At 47.2% G+C, this 17379-nt stretch overlaps 2 protein-coding genes across 2 annotated transcripts; one reads left to right on the forward strand and one right to left on the reverse strand.

Moving 5' to 3' along the window:
- Window positions 1-7106: 7106 nt before the first annotated feature.
- LOC142663016 (histone H2A type 1-like) lies at window positions 7107-7499 on the forward strand. Its single transcript, XM_075841311.1, has one exon. The coding sequence runs from the start codon at window positions 7107-7109 to the stop codon at window positions 7497-7499; it is 393 nt and encodes a 130-aa protein (XP_075697426.1).
- A 1562-nt stretch (window positions 7500-9061) lies between these two features.
- LOC142663799 (histone H4) lies at window positions 9062-9373 on the reverse strand. Its single transcript, XM_075842633.1, has one exon. The coding sequence runs from the start codon at window positions 9371-9373 to the stop codon at window positions 9062-9064; it is 312 nt and encodes a 103-aa protein (XP_075698748.1).
- Between the last annotated feature and the right edge of the window lie 8006 nt (window positions 9374-17379).

Here is a 17379-nt window from a genome sequence, read left to right on the forward strand (position 1 = left end):
TGTGACCCGTCCCTGCAGTAAGAACACAAAGGCTCTTCTAAGAGCCACCCACCTTGTCTACAACAGAGCTGTGCCTGCTATTGTCTGGCCTCCCGCTAGTCTCCCTGTTCAATGTGCGGCCGCTCTCGTGTCGGTGCAGATGCTGCTTCATACATTATGTGGCTGCCGGACAGGGAGGGACATTGCCGCGTGTGAGGAAGCCGGGACACGGATCCTGCGGGCAGATGACCCGTCATAATATCACACTGTCCAGAAGAAACGGAACATTGTACATTAGGAGACGGAAGGAAGCATGGGACATCTGTAAATAACAATGATGAGGGTAGTAGTCAGATTTATAACATAGATGCCAGGGAAACTGCTTGTCGACGATAGAGAACAAGCAATCACACTGGCGAGGACTGGATAAAAGGTGGTTATTGTAATACAGGTGGAGCAGACAGGGCCGCCATCAGAAATTTCTGGGCCCCATACAGCCAAGGAGTCTGGGCCCCCCCTCACTATTGGGGCGGGCACAAAGTAAAGTGGTCGGAGGTAAGGCAGCGGTGAAAAGCAAACTAGTAGGAGATCTCTTTGGAGGGGCAGGGCAGAGCTAGCTGGTGGGTATCAGGGGGCAAGGTGGAGAGACTAAGTGCCAGGGCTCAGCGGGGGAAGGAGGAGGGGATTTCTGGGAGAACAGAAAGTGGCATGGGTGGTGACACCGGGCATGAGGGCGCCCGTGCCGCCCGTTGGAAAAGGCCCCCCCATGGCCGGCGGCGAACTATAGCAGAGCAGGGAGGTATCTCCCTGCACTGTAATCTACTAGCACCACTGTAGCTCCCTGAAGGAGCGAAATCCCTGTGTGGCCGGGGATTCCGCTCCTGGAGTGCTCCGCTTGATGTCTCTGTCCGTATATGGACAGTGACATCAGGGCAACTCCTGAAGGGGCATCCCCGTTTACAGCGTCGCCGACTCTGTGACCGGCGATTCCACTCCAGGAGAAGCCCTTGACGTCACTGTCCATAAATGCTGGTTTGGCAGAAAAAGGAGTCACCACGGGCGCTGCTGCACTTCAATGGAACCAAAATGCTTGGAAGGTTCAGATCGTTGGTAATAATGTGCGGAAGAGTATGAGAATAAATGGAATTTATTGATAATATGACTACGCGTTTCAATGCCGTACTGGCATCTTCATCAGGTCATGGATGAACAAACAAAAGTCACTGTTTAAATAGCCATGTTAATGTTGAAAAAAACCCGCCAATGTGAACGGGGTCAAGGTGTTTAAGTGACGTCATAGATCAAAGTTCAAAATACACAGGACCGGAAAAACACACAAAAACAGTAAAAGTATGTCATATAATAAAACCAATAAAAATGAATAGAGTTTTATTCCCATTTCCTTATATGCATATCGCCGCTATGAATTATTGCCGACATTAAGGTTATTATTCTGTAAATTATATAGTTTTTGGTACATAAGGGTTAGTACCTTTTTACCATACACCGATTTTGTAGTCCATACCTATATCTGTATTCACTTACATTATTATTCTATATTATCGGGCAGCCTTTTTTTCCGTGTCGCTTCGGCACACATTACGTACTACATTTCAAGTCTTCTTAATTACATGGTTTTCATCATGTTCTCTTTTCATACATTTTAAACTCTTCTTTCTCTATTCATTTTTATTGGTTTTATTATATGACATACTTTTACTGTTTTTGTGTGTTTTTCCGGTCCTGTGTATTTTGAACTTTGATCTATGACGTCACTTAAACACCTTGACCCCGTTCACATTGGCGGGTTTTTTTCAACATTAACATGGCTATTTAAACAGTGACTTTTGTTTGTTCATCCATGACCTGATGAAGATGCCAGTACGGCATTGAAACGCGTAGTCATATTATCAATAAATTCCATTTATTCTCATACTCTTCCGCACATTATTACCAACGATCTGAACCTTCCAAGCATTTTGGTTCCATTGAAGTGCAGCAGCGCCCGTGGTGACTCCTTTTTCTGCCAAACCAGCATAACCTTCGCGGTCGTTCATTTGAATCACCGGTCCCGAGTCCTGGCAGCAGCTGTACCTTTATTCTTTATTGCCTTCTATCATCCGTTACCAGGTGAGTACCACTCTTCTTTTACACCACTCCATACCTGGGTAACCTGCACTATGTGGCGCCGTGTTTTTTTCTTTTTCTCACTGTCCATAAATGGACACAGACGACAGGGGCTTCTCCTGGAGTAGAATCCCCGGTCACAGCGTCGGCAACGCTGTGGACTGGGATTCTGCTTCAGGAGTTGCCCCTGATGTCACTGTCCATATACGGACAGAGACATCAAGTGGAGCGCTCCAGGAGCGGAATTCCTGGCCACAGGGGGATTCCGCTCTTTCAGGGAGCTACAGTGCAGCTATCTACAGGAAGTAGGGGTGCTATCTATAAGAGGGGTTTTGTGGGGCACTACCTGCAAGGGGGCTGTATGGCACTACCTACCATGGGGCTGTGTGGCAATACCTACCACTTGGCTTTGTAGCACTACCTACCAGGGGGCTGTGTGGCACAACCTACAAGGGGGCTGTGTGGCACAACCTACAGGGGGCTGTGTGGCACTACCTACAACGGGGCTGTGTGGCACTACCTACAACGGGGCTGTGTGGCACTATCTACAGGGGGCTGTGTGGCACTATCTACAGGGGGCTGTGTGGCACTATCTACAGGGGGCTGTGTGGCACTATCTACAGGGGGCTGTGTGGCACTATCTACATGTGGCTGTGTGGCACTATCTACAGGGGGCTGTGTAGCACTATCTACAGGGGGCTGTGTGGCACTACCTACATGAGCCTGTGTGGCACTATCTACAGGGGGAATCTGTGAGTGACGGGCTGATGGTTATTTTACTGTGAGGGGGGGACTGATGGTCATTTTACTGTGAGGGGGGGGGGGCTGATGGTCATTTTACTGTGAGTGGGGGGGCTGATGGTCATTTCACTGTGAGTGGGGGCCGATGATTATTTTACTGGGAGTGGGGAGCTGATGTTCTTCAAGTGGTTTCCACCTCTCAGCTCCAATTGAAATTAATAGGAGGTAGTAAATATCGTTTGGAGCTTTTTTTTCTTGCATCTTTTGCATTCGCTTCAACAGCTTAAAAAAAACGCAAAAAAAAAAAAAAAAAGGCCAAACAACGCTGTCAGTTCCTGAAGGAATTTTGAGGCAGATTTTTTTTTGCCTTACAAAAAACGCTGTGTGAACATATTCTACGAGTGGAGTGCTTGTTTTTAGCCATTTTCTGTCTTTCTCTAAAGTAGGGGTGCCCTGAGGAAATTTTCTTTTTCCAGTGGTGCCTCGAGTCCGAAAATGTTGGGAAACTCTGTACTAGGCTACAGGATCACCCCGGCCAACGCAAGGATCCCGTCGTGGAGCAGCTCAGTTCATCGTGGGAACGGGGCCTAATGGAGTTCAACTTGTTTTGTTTGTTTGGGGGCGCTGTCTACAAGGAAGGGGTGGGGGGGGGCTGTACGGCTCGATCTACAAGGGGAGGTGGGGGGCTGTATGGCACTGTCTACATGAGGGAGTTGGGAGGCTGTATGGCACGATCTACAAGGGGGAGGTGGGGGCTGTATGGCACTGTCTCCATGAGGGAGGTGGGGGCTGTATGGTACTGTCTACAAGGGGGAGGTGTGGGGCTTTATGGCACTGTCTACAAGGAGGAGGTGGGGGCTGTATGACACTGTCTACATGAGGTAGGTGGGGAGGCTGTATGGCACTGTCTACATGAGGGAGGTGGGGGCTGTATGGTACTGTCTACAAGGGGGAGGTGTGGGGCTTTATGGCACTGTCTACAAGGAGGAGGTGGGGGATGTATGGCACTGTCTACAAGGGTGAGGTGGGGGCTGTATGGCATGATCTACAAGGGTGAGGTGGGGGCTGTATGGCACTTTCTACATGAGGGAGGTGGGGGCTGTATGGTACTGTCTACAAGGGGGAGGTGTGGGGCTTTATGGCACTGTCTACAAGGAGGAGGTGGGGGCTGTATGGCACTGTCTACATGAGGTAGGTGGGGAGGCTGTATGGCACTGTCTACATGAGGGAGGTGGGGGCTGTATGGTACTGTCTACAAGGGGGAGGTGTGGGGCTTTATGGCACTGTCTACAAGGAGGAGGTGGGGGCTGTATGGCACTGTCTACATGAGGTAGGTGGGGAGGCTGTATGGCACTGTCTACATGAGGGAGGTGGGGGCTGTATGGTACTGTCTACAAGGGGGAGGTGTGGGGCTTTATGGCACTGTCTACAAGGAGGAGGTGGGGGATGTATGGCACTGTCTACAAGGGTGAGGTGGGGGCTGTATGGCATGATCTACAAGGGTGAGGTGGGGGCTGTATGGCACTGACTAAAGGAAGGCTGTATCGCATAATCTACAGGGGGCACTATCTACAGGGGGGCTGTGTGTGGCAGGAAGGGGAGGGGGGCATTATACTGTATGGGGGCCACTAAGCGGACATTATACTGTGTAGGGACACTACAGGGGGCAATATACTGTGTGTGGCACTTCGGGGACATAATACTGTGGGCACAATTAGAGGACAAAATACTGTGTCCTTGAAGGGGTTATAATATATTATTATTATACTGTATGGGAGGAACTAAAGGGGCATTATACATTTTTTTATGGCCCATTTTTTTTATAATGGGGTGGGGCGCCGAAAGATAATTTTGCACGGGGCGCCATCTATCCTAAGGCCGGCCCTGTCTCTACCCACCACAGGTTTGAAGGCTATGTAAAGTGAGTGTGGTATTTGTTGTTTTACCAGTCTGTTTGGTGCTACTTTGTAAATACTTTTTAAAAAAATATATTTTTACTTTATGAGATACAGAGCAGCTATATCATGCACTGAAACCTTTATCTGTCAGGTCAGCGGGTCCTGCGTGTCCCTGTTCATAATTTAGATTTGATCGATAACAGGTGGATCCTGGCCCGCCAACACTGAACCCGTCAGTCCCCCGGACCTGACAGATACAGGTCTCTGCACACGATACAGCTGCTCTGTATACAGGATACAAAGCAGCTGTATCACATAAAGTAAAAATTATTTTTAATAAAAAGTATTTACAAAGTTTCATAACACACACTAATAAACTTTTTTGTATAAAAAAAAAAAAGAGGTGTACATAGCCTTAAAGATCTCTCCCCCTCCCCCACGTATCCTCTCTCCTTCCTCTACCCCTCCTTTCAGATATCCTCTTTTCCCCCAGTTATCATCCCCCTAGTATAATGTCTCCTTCAGTGTCATCCGCCCTCCATTATCTCCTACCCACTACACCATCATCTCCCCGTCCCCCCCGTAGAAAGCAAGTGTCTTCCCCAGGTCTGTATGATCCTCCGGACACTGAAGCACTGCATTGTATCACTAGTAGCAGCTCTGCGATGGCTCTTATCTCCTGGGCTGCGTATAACGGGACAATAAACCTGTCTTCTCCCTCTGATACACAGCCCGGGAGATAAGTGGTAAGAAATGCTACTAGCGATACAAGGATATGAAGCAGAGCTGAGAGTGTATAGTGTGACATGGTTAACACTGATTTTTTATTGTGGGGATGTGATGTGAGGAGGCTCCGGGCAGCAGTAGCCTGACAGACATTACATACTGACACAGACATTACATATTGTACTCTCACTGTGTCAGGAGTCTTCTTCTGCTGCTGCTTCTTGTCGCCTCCACTGCATTCAAACCTCCCGCCACCTTCATGACGTCTCCTCCACACGCGCTGTCACGCCGCTGTAGAGGAGGAGGAGGGGCGGGCTCTATGTGAACAGCGGGCCCTTATGATTTTACTCTGATGCAAACAACGGGCCCCGGCTCCGTGATGGGACCTGTTCCTTTCACCAAAGTGAAATCATAAGGGCCCGTGAGCAAATGCATTCCGGCAGTGGAGCACGGGCCCCCGTTTTTTCAAATTTTGACCGGGCCCCTGACAGCAGTACCGGCAGTACCTCCCTGATGGCGGCCATGGGAGCAGACTCTGGTGTATCCTCTGTGCCGGGTATTGTAATACAAGTGGAGCAGACTCTGGTGTCTCCTCTGTGCCGGGTGTTGTAATACAGGAGGAGCAGACTCTGGTGTCTCCTCTGCCGGGTATTGTAATACAGGAGGAGCAGACTCTATTTCTTGTCTGTGAGGGCTTCTTTTAATACAGGTGGAGCAGACTCTGGTGTCTATGCCTGGTTATTGGAGCAGTCTCTGGTTTCTTCTACACGTTGTAATAGAATAGGGACATAATGCGGTAATATGAAGGAACAGGGACATAATGCCGGTAATAAGTAGGAACAGGGACGTAATGCCGGTAATAATAAGGAACAAGGACATAATGTCTGGAAGATGAGGGAACAGGGACATGTTACCGGCATTGTGTCCCTGTACCCTCCTACATAGGACATAATGCCAGTTATATGAGGGAACAGGGACATAATGCCGGTAATTCGGGAACGATACGGATGTAATAAAGACGTGTTACATGTTTGTACGTCACCACCTTTATACTGGAGATTGGTACGTTGGAATTGTGCGTTTCACGGTATCGTTGGATGGAGAAGAATCAGCCCGTGCAGCCCGCAGATAAGACCCTAATGCAGCAGCAGCTCTGCGCTATCACACCCGGGAATGTCCCCCCATATCCTGCAGCATGAAGGAGCGGCTGCACGGACTGAACGACTCTTCCAGACATGGGAGACCAGCGGGAATAAAGACATGCGCACGAATAAGCACAAGATGGAGGCGGCAGCTCTGTTGTAGACTTGGTGGGGGGCTCTTAGAAGAGCCTTTGGGTCCTTCCTGCGGGGACGGGGCACATTACTTGGCGCCTAATGAGAAGAATCCGCCGCTGCTGCTTTATTCCTGCTCCATTCGAGTTCAGGCGGGAGATGTTCCTATTGGTAGAGACAGAGGAGGGGGCGTGGTGTTATCTGCGAGTCTATAGAAATATTCTACTTCCTCATTGGCTATAGTGTCTGGCGTTGAATATCAGTTTTAGATGCGGCCAATCAGAGAAGAAGCTCTCTGCTCCATCCGGGTATAAGAAGTGACGGTGGGAGCGCAGCCGTTAGATCTGATCAGATAATAGACATGTCTGGAAGAGGAAAGCAAGGAGGCAAAGTGCGGGCTAAAGCCAAGACCCGCTCATCCCGGGCAGGACTGCAGTTCCCTGTCGGTCGTGTGCACAGACTTCTCCGCAAGGGCAACTACGCTCAGAGGGTCGGTGCCGGCGCTCCGGTTTACATGGCCGCTGTGCTTGAATATCTGACCGCTGAGATCCTGGAACTGGCCGGAAATGCCGCCCGGGACAACAAGAAGACCCGAATCATCCCCCGTCACCTGCAGCTGGCCGTGCGCAATGACGAGGAGCTCAACAAGCTGCTGGGTGGTGTGACCATCGCTCAGGGAGGCGTCCTGCCCAACATCCAGGCCGTTCTGCTGCCCAAGAAGACCGAGAGCAGCAAAAGCGCCAAGAGCAAGTGAGCGCCGCTTATCCCACATTTAACCACAAAGGCTCTTTTAAGAGCCGCCCACGTGATCCTTAGAACAGAGCTCTCACCGCTGATCTCCGATATGTAAACGTTCTGCGCCAGATAAGTGGCTCTGCTTGTACAGAGATCTACCCATATGAATTCATATACCGCGGGGTTTCACATTGAAGAGGAAGCCGTACGGTGGGTGGGTGTAGAACCGCGTTACTCATGACCTATACATTCACTACTGCCTCGTGCAGATGGTGGCGCTGTCCTCATTGGTGCACTAACTATACTGTACAGGACACATTAATAGTACAACTACTCCAGTGATTCATGTTCACGATCTACAACCCGCCCCCGACTACATAATATCTTAAATTATATCTTCCAGTCTCACTGGATTCTTCGAATGCGTCTCAGTAAATGTTACTCTGCAGCAACTTCATGCGTTAGTGGGATGAGGTCAGTCCTAAGTATAGACAACGCACAGTGTTAGTACGAAGTAGAAATAGGTGCATTCTGTTTCCTGTCATTGTATTGCCAGCAGCGCGATTATACCAGCAGTCTGGCAAAGTGACATACAAGACAATGCAAGTCCATACTTATGTGGAACTTGGTGCTACAAATTGCTAGTTTGTTTTGAAAATCTCGTAACATTTGTAGCAATGAGAGAAGCTTGGAAAACACGGCCCCTCCAACATTGGGTTTTGATCTTGAAAAATGCCGTATCAGCTGCATCAGTTTTGTCCTTTTTCAATCATTGAATGCGTCTCACTAAATGTTGCTCTGCAAGAAACTGCACGCGTTACTGTAATAAAGTGAGTCCTATATAGGGACAGCAGACAGATTCATTATTAGTACTAGAGGTTAACAGATTTATTGCCAGCAGCCTTATTAATCCCAGCCGTCCGGCAGAATGAGATACGGGCCGAGCCGATACTTGTGTCAAAGTTGGTCCCAGTAACAGATTTATTGTTTGTTGTAAGAATCTGGTAACATTAGTAGCAGTGACAGCAGCTAAGAAAACACTGGCCCTCTCTCCAAGGATTGCGGAAAGCACGTTGCCCAGCAGCAAGCTGGACGCCGAAGAAGCAACACCGCAAGTCCGCTGTTTGATCCACTGCTCGTGCGCTTATACAGCGCTATGAGCAACTGAGCGGATATTCAGCGGTGAGTTTCTGCCACTCCTGTACGTGCAGGCATCGGCACAAACGGCGTCCGACAGCGCCGCTACGAGGATGTGTTTTCCTGCCGGAGGATCACTCGCCAGCAAGTATAGCACTAAGGTACTCTTTCCCTTCACATTAACATTCCCTGGTCCAAGACCCAATTCAGTCTGCTGCTTCTAGGACGCTATTAGGGGACACACTGCAGTCCACATATCCGGCACCTCACTGGAAGACCGACGTGATACTGAAGCCCCTACCCCCGTGTATATAGAAGTAGAAGGTCACTGCTCAGATTAAACACGAGCGGTCACCAGCAGACATCATAGCTGATCTATAGAGGATGTGGCGGCTCTGAGAAGAGCCTTTGTGTTGTGTAAGATGGAGCAGAACAGGAGCGGAATTAACCTCCGAAGCCGTAGAGAGTGCGGCCCTGGCGCTTGAGCGCGTACACCACGTCCATAGCGGTGACAGTCTTCCTCTTAGCGTGCTCGGTGTAGGTGACGGCGTCACGGATGACGTTCTCCAGGAAAACCTTCAGGACGCCGCGAGTCTCTTCATAGATGAGACCGGAGATGCGTTTGACGCCTCCCCTGCGAGCTAGACGGCGGATGGCAGGCTTGGTGATGCCCTGGATGTTATCACGGAGCACCTTCCTGTGCCGCTTGGCACCGCCCTTTCCGAGGCCTTTTCCTCCTTTACCGCGACCAGACATCCTGTAAGCTGGAGCTAAAGAGAAATATTGTACCGAGAACCGCGGAGCGCGTCTTTATATAGACCTTGGGTGGACCAGAGAGAGAACTGTTATTCATGTCACTTTCGGGGCGTTTCTCTCAGCTAATTTACATTACCAATCCCTCCCCCTCCCGTTGATTGGCTTAACTCAGATTTTGAATTGCAAGCTCATTTTACAATACCGGCCGCTCTTTTCCCGCTTCTACTTGTACTTTCATATTACCGGCATTACGTCCCTGTTCCTTCATATTACCGGCATTACGTCCCTGTTCCTTCATATTACCGGCATTATGTCCCTGTTCCCTTATCTTACCGGCATTATGTCCCTGCTCCTTCATATTATCGGCATTACGTCCCTGTTCCTTCATATTAACGGCATTACGTCCCTGCTCCTTCATATTATCGGCATTACGTCCCTGTTCCTTCATATTATCGGCATTATGTCCCTGTTCCTTCATCTTACAGGCATTATGTCCCTGTTCCTTCATCTTACAGGCATTATGTCCCTGTTCCTTAATATTACAGGCATTTTGTACCTGTTCCTTCTTATTACAGGCTTTATGTCCCTATTCCTTCATATTACCGGCATTATGTCTCTGTTCCTTCTTATTACCGTCATTATGTCCCTGTTCCTTTATATTACAGGCATTATGTCCCTGTTCCTTCATATTACCGGCATTATGTCCCTGTTCCTTTATATTACAGGCATTTTGTACCTGTTCCTTCTTACTACAGGCATTATGTCCCTTTTCCTTCATCTTACAGGCATTATGTCCCTGTTCCTTCTTATTACAGGCATTATGTCCCTGTTCCTTCATATTACAGGCATTATGTCCCTGTTCCCTCATCTTACAGGCATCGTGTCCCTGTTAATTCATATAACAGGCATTATGTCCCTATTCCTTCATATTACCGGCATTATGTCCCTGTTCCTTCATCTTACAGGCATTATGTCCCTGTTCCTTTATATTACAGGCATTTTGTACCTATTCCTTCATATTACCGGCATTATGTCCCTGTTCCTTCATCTTGCAGGCATTATGTCCCTGTTCCTTTATATTACAGGCATTTTGTACCTGTTGCTTCTTATTACAGGCATTATGTCCCTGTTCCTTCATATTACCGGCATTATGTCCCTGTTCCCTCATCTTACAGGCATTATGTCCCTGTTCCTTCATATTACCGGCATTATGTCCTTGCTCCCTCATCTTACCGGCATTACGTCCCTATTCCTTCATATTACCGGCATTATGTCCCTGTTCCTTCATCTTACAGGCATTATGTCCCTGTTCCTTCATCTTACAGGCATTATGTCCCTGTTCCTTCATATTACCGGCATTTTGTCCCTGTTTCTTCTTATTACAGGCATTATGTCCCTGTTCCTTCATATTACAGGCATTATGTCCCTGTTCCCTCATCTTACAGGCATCATGTCCCTGTTTCTTCATATAACGCATTATGTCCCTATTCCTTCATATTACCGGCATTATGTCCCTGTTCCTTCATCTTACAGGCATTATGTCCCTGTTCCTTTATATTACAGGCATTTTGTACCTATTCCTTCATATTACCGGCATTATGTCCCTGTTCCTTCATCTTGCAGGCATTATGTCCCTGTTTCTTTATATTACAGGCACTTTGTACCTGTTCCTTCTTATTACAGGCATTATGTCCCTGTTCCTTCATATTACCGGCATTATGTCCCTGTTCCCTCATCTTACAGGCATTATGTCCCTGTTCCTTCATATTACCGGCATTATGTCCCTGTTCCCTCATCTTACAGGCATTATGTCCCTGTTCCTTCATATTACTGGCATTATGTCCTTGCTCCCTCATCTTACCGGCATTACGTCCCTATTCCTTCATATTACAGGCATTACGTCCCTGTTCCTTTATATTACAGGCATTTTGTACCTGTTCCTTCTTATTACAGGCATTACGTCCCTGTTCCTCCATATTACCGGCATTATGTCCCTGTTCCTTCTTATTACAGGCATTATGTCCCTGTTCCTTCATATTACAGGCATTTTGTACCTATTCCTTCATATTACCGGCATTATGTCCCTGTTCCTTCATATTACAGGCATTATGTCCCTGTTCCTTTATATTACAGGCATTTTGTACCTGTTGCTTCTTATTACAGGCATTATGTCCCTGTTCCTTCATATTACCGGCATTATGTCCCTGTTCCCTCATCTTACAGGCATTATGTCCCTGTTCCTTCATATTACCGGCATTATGTCCTTGCTCCCTCATCTTACCGGCATTACGTCCCTATTCCTTCATATTACCGGCATTATGTCCCTGTTCCTTCATCTTACAGGCATTATGTCCCTGTTCCTTCATCTTACAGGCATTATGTCCCTGTTCCGTAATATTACAGGCATTTTGTACCTGTTCCTTCTTATTACAGACTTTATGTCCCTATTCCTTCATATTACCGGCATTTTGTCCCTGTTTCTTCTTATTACAGGCATTATGTCCCTGTTCCTTCATATTACAGGCATTATGTCCCTGTTCCCTCATCTTACAGGCATCATGTCCCTGTTTCTTCATATAACAGGCATTATGTCCCTATTCCTTCATATTACCGGCATTATGTCCCTGTTCCTTCATCTTACAGGCATTATGTCCCTGTTCCTTTATATTACAGGCATTTTGTACCTATTCCTTCATATTACCGGCATTATGTCCCTGTTCCTTCATCTTGCATGCATTATGTCCCTGTTTCTTTATATTACAGGCACTTTGTACCTGTTCCTTCTTATTACAGGCATTATGTCCCTGTTCCTTCATATTACCGGCATTATGTCCCTGTTCCCTCATCTTACAGGCATTATGTCCCTGTTCCTTCATATTACCGGCATTATGTCCCTGTTCCCTCATCTTACAGGCATTATGTCCCTGTTCCTTCATATTACTGGCATTATGTCCTTGCTCCCTCATCTTACCGGCATTACGTCCCTATTCCTTCATATTACAGGCATTACGTCCCTGTTCCTTTATATTACAGGCATTTTGTACCTGTTCCTTCTTATTACAGGCATTACGTCCCTGTTCCTCCATATTACCGGCATTATGTCCCTGTTCCTTCTTATTACAGGCATTATGTCCCTGTTCCTTCATATTACAGGCATTTTGTACCTATTCCTTCATATTACCGGCATTATGTCCCTGTTCCTTCATATTACAGGCATCATGTTCCTGTTCCTTCATCTTACAGGAATTTTGTCCCTGTTCGTTCATATTACCGGCATTATGTCCCTGTTCCCTCATCTTACAGGCATTTTGTACCTGTTCCTTCTTATTACCGACATTATGTCCCTATTCCTTAATATTACAGCCATTATGTCCCTGTTCCTTCAGCTTACAGGCATTATGTCCCTGTTCCTTTTTATTACAGGCATTATGTCCCTGTTCCTTCTTATTACCGGCATTTTGTCCCTATGCCTTCATATTACCGGCATTATGTCCCTGTTCCTTCATCTTACAATCATTATGTCCCTGTTCCTTCATATTACAGGCATTATGTCCCTGTTCCTTTATATTACAATCATTATGTCCCTGTTCCTTCTTATTACAGGCATTATGTCCTCCAGTCCCATCACCCTCTGGTCTATCTGCTTCATGTCATACTATGAAAGAATGCTCTAGAGATTGACATGTGAGAGGACTGTGTCTGGAAATGACAGCTCCTGTACACTCGGAGTCGTCTGCTGATGGAGAATGGGATTCGTCCGGTGAGAAAAAATGTTTTCCCTTCTGAGGAACGTATCCATTTTTAGGTTGGGTTTTGTGCGGCCCAGTAGTTCTCCGTTTGTCACCGATTCCACCCTTCGTGGCCGGGTTTTACCCGTTTAGCTGGAGGATTGCGGCATGTTGGTGAAGAGCTCTGGAATCAGGCGACCATCACACAGCGCGGCTAGCTCTGACCCACAACTTACTTTATTTCATCAGAAAACTTGGAATCTGAAGAAAGTTCAGGCTCCACAACTTACTCAAAGCATCCTGTCAGGTCTCCCAGAACTCTTTCCTAGAGGGGACCTCAGAGGGTCGGGACTGTTACTCATGTGTCCCGATTCGTGTTGGATTTCTATTTGTAGTTACAGCAGGTTGCCAAGCAACCCAACTCACACTAGCAATGTCTTCCTGCTAGGGGCCACAGTTCCATGCTTCCAGCCACATTAAGTTGCCATTGAAACAAGCCCAGCGGCCCATTTAAAGAGGGATCCAACCTGCCATCCCTTACCTGCAAATGAAGGCACTTCCTTGTGTTTCACTGGTTGTTCTGGACGTCAATCATCAGCTTGTTGCTGTATTCTGCCTCTCTCTCGCTCCTTTTGATTTCTTGTCTGGTACATGTAGCTCTACTCCGGGCTTTCACTACTCCGGGCTTTCACTACTCCGGGCTTTCACTACTCCGGGCTTTCACCACTCCGGGCTTTCACCACTCCGGGCTGTCACCACTCCGGGTTGTCACCACTCCGGCTTTTCACTACTCCGGGCTTTCACTACTCCGGGCTGTCACTACTCCGGGCTGTCACTACTCCGGGCTGTCACTACTCCGGGCTGTCACTACTCCGGGCTTTCACTACTCCGGGCTTTCACTACTCCGGGCTTTCACTACTCCGGGTTTTGACCCCTGGTCTGTACTGTGACTACGTCCTCGTCTTGTCATATCCTCATTGCTCTCTTAGTGATGACCCTTAGCTCTGTTCCGGACTGCGCCTCTGATCTTGCCACTAACATCCCTATGCAACGCTCCGCTGTCAATTTGTCATAACTCTCGGGACTGCAACCTAGGAATCCGAACGGGAAAATCAATACCTCCTTGCTGGGGTTAAAGGTGAGGAAGAGGGAGATTCCTTAAACTCCACAGTTTAAATTAGCGAGCACCAAACGTGACAACGTGCCCTCCTACACGGGACATAATGCCGGGATTATGAGGGAACAGGGACATTATGCCGGTAATATGAAGGAACAGGGACATAATGCCAGTAATATGAGAGAACAGGGACATTATGCCGGTAATATGAGGGAACAGGGACATTATGCCGGTAATATGAGGGAACAGGGACATTATGCCGGTAATATGAGGGAACAGGGACATTATGCCGGTAATATGAGGGGACAGGGACATAATGCCGGTAACATGAGGGAACAGGGGCATAAAGCCGGTAATATGAAGAAACAGGAACATAAAGCCGGTAATATGAAGGAACAGGGACATAATTGCTGGATGTATATAGTGGAGTGCTGGTTGTATATGGTATATTTCAGGATGTATATAGTGGAGTGCTAGGTGTATATAGTGGAGTGCTGGGTGTATATAGTGGAGTGCTGGGTGTATATAGTGGAGTGCTGGGTGTATATAGTGGAGTGCTGAGTGTATATAGTGGAGTGCTGGGTGTATATAGTGGAGTGCTAGGTGTATATAGTGGAGTGCTGGGTGTATATAGTGGAGTGCTGGGTGTATATAGTGGAGTGCTGGGTGTATATAGTGGAGTGCTGAGTGTATATAGTGGAGTGCTGGGTGTATATAGTGGAGTGCTGGGTGTATATAGTGGAGAGCTGGGTGTATATAGTGGAGTGCTGGGTGTATATAGTGTATTGCTGGGTGTATATAGTGGAGTGCTGGGTGTATATGGTATATAGCTGGGTGTATATAGTGGAGTGCTGGGTGTATATAGTGGAGTGCTGGGTGTATATAGTGGAGTGCTGGGTGTATATAGTGGAGTGCTGGGTGTATATAGTGGAGTGCTGGGTGTATATAGTGGAGTGCTGGGTGTATATAGTGGAGTGCTGGGTGTATATAGTGGAGTGCTGGGTGCATATAGTGGAGTGCTGGGTGCATATAGTATATTGCTGGGTGTATATAGTATATTGCTGGGTGTATATAGTGGAGTGCTGGGTGCATATAGTATATTGCTGGGTGTATATGGTATATTGCTGGGTGTATATGGTGTATTGCTGGGAGTATATAGTATATTGATGGGTGTATATAGTGGAGTGCTGGTTGTATATGGTATATTGCTGGGTGTATATGGTATATTGCTTGGTGTATATAGTATATTGATGGGTGTATATGGTATATTGCTTGGTGTATATAGTGGAGAGCTGGGTGTATATGGTATATTGCTGGGAGTATATAGTGGAGTGCTGGGTGTATATGGTGTATTGCTGGGTGTATATAGTGGAGAGTTGGGTGTATATAGTGGAGTGCTGGGTGTATATAGTGGAGTGCTGGGTGTATATAGTGGAGTGCTGGGTGTATATATAGTTTATTGCTGGGTGTATATGGTATATTGCTGGGTGTATATAGTGGAGAGCTGGGTATATATAGTGGAGAGCTGGGTGTATATAGTGTATTGCTGGGTGTATAAAGTGGAGTGCTGGGTGTATATAGTATATTGCTGGGTGTATATAGTATATTGCTGGGTGTATATAGTGGAGTGCTGGGTGTATATGGTATATTGCTTGGTGTATATAGTGGAGTGCTGGGTGTATATGGTATATTGCTGGGTGTATATAGTATATTGCTGGGTGTATATAGTGGAGAGCTGGGTGTATATAGTGTAGTGCTGGGTGTGTATATAGTGTAGTGCTGGGTGTATATAGTGTAGTGCTGGGTGTATATAGTGTAGTGCTGGGTGTATATAGTGTAGTGCTGGGTGTATATAGTGGACAGCTGGGTGTATATAGTGGAGAGCTGGGTGTATATAGTGGAGGGCTGGGTGTATATAGTGTATTGCTGGGTGTATATAGTGGAGAGCTGGGTGTATATAGTGGAGTGCTAGGTGTATATGGTATATTGATGGGTGTATATAGTGGAGCGCTGGTTGTATATAGTGGAGTGCTGGGTGTATATGGTACATTGCTGTGTGTATATAGTGGAGAGCTGGGTGTATATAGTATATTGCTGGGTGTATATAGTGGAGAGCTGGGTGTATATAGTGGAGCGCTGGGTGTATATAGTATATTGCTGGGTGTATATAGTGGAGTGTTGGGTGTATATAGTGGAGTGCTGGGTGTATATAGTGGAGTGCTGGGTGTATATAGTGGAGTGCTGGGTGTATATAGTGGAGTGCTGGGTGTATATAGTGGAGTGCTGGGTGTATATAGTGGAGTGCTGGGTGTATATAGTGGAGTGCTGGGTGTATATAGTGGAGTGCTGGGTGTATATAGTGGAGTGCTGGGTGTATATAGTGGAGTCCTGGGTGTATATAGTGGAGTGCTGGGTGTATATAGTGTAGTGCTGGGTGTATATAGTGGAGTGCTGGGTGTATATAGTGGAGTGCTGGGTGTATATAGTGGAGTGCTGGGTGTATATAGTGGAGAGCTGGGTGTATGTAGTTCAGGGCTTGGTGTATATAGTGTATTGCTGGGTGTATATAGTGGAGAGCTGGGTGTATATAGTGGAGCGCTGGGTGTATATATTGGAGCGCTGGATGTATATAGTGTAGCGCTGGGTGTATATAGTGTAGCGCTGGGTGTATATAGTGTAGCGCTGGGTGTATATAGTGTAGCGCTGGGTGTATATAGTGTAGCGCTGGGTGTATATAGTGTAGCGCTGGGTGTATATAGTGTAGCGCTGGGTGTATATAGTGTAGCGCTGGGTGTATATAGTGTAGCGCTGGGTGTATATAGTGTAGCGCTGGGTGTATATGGTGTAGCGCTGGGTGTATATGGTGGAGAGCTGGGTGTATATAGTGTATTGCTGGGTGTATATAGTGTATTGCTGGGTGTATATAGTGTATTGCTGGGTGTATATAGTGGAGCGCTGGGTGTATATAGTGTATTGCTGGGTGTATATAGTGGAGCGCTGGGTGTATATAGTGGAGCGCTGGGTGTATATAGTGGAGCGCTGGGTGTATATAGTGGAGCGCTGGGTGTATATAGTGTAGCGCTGGGTGTATATAGTGTAGCGCTGGGTGTATATAGTGTAGCGCTGGGTTTATATAGTGGAATGCTGGGTTTATATAGTGG

The sequence above is a fragment of the Rhinoderma darwinii genome, chromosome 11 (assembly GCF_050947455.1).
Source record: "Rhinoderma darwinii isolate aRhiDar2 chromosome 11, aRhiDar2.hap1, whole genome shotgun sequence".
Lineage (NCBI taxonomy): Eukaryota > Metazoa > Chordata > Amphibia > Anura > Rhinodermatidae > Rhinoderma > Rhinoderma darwinii.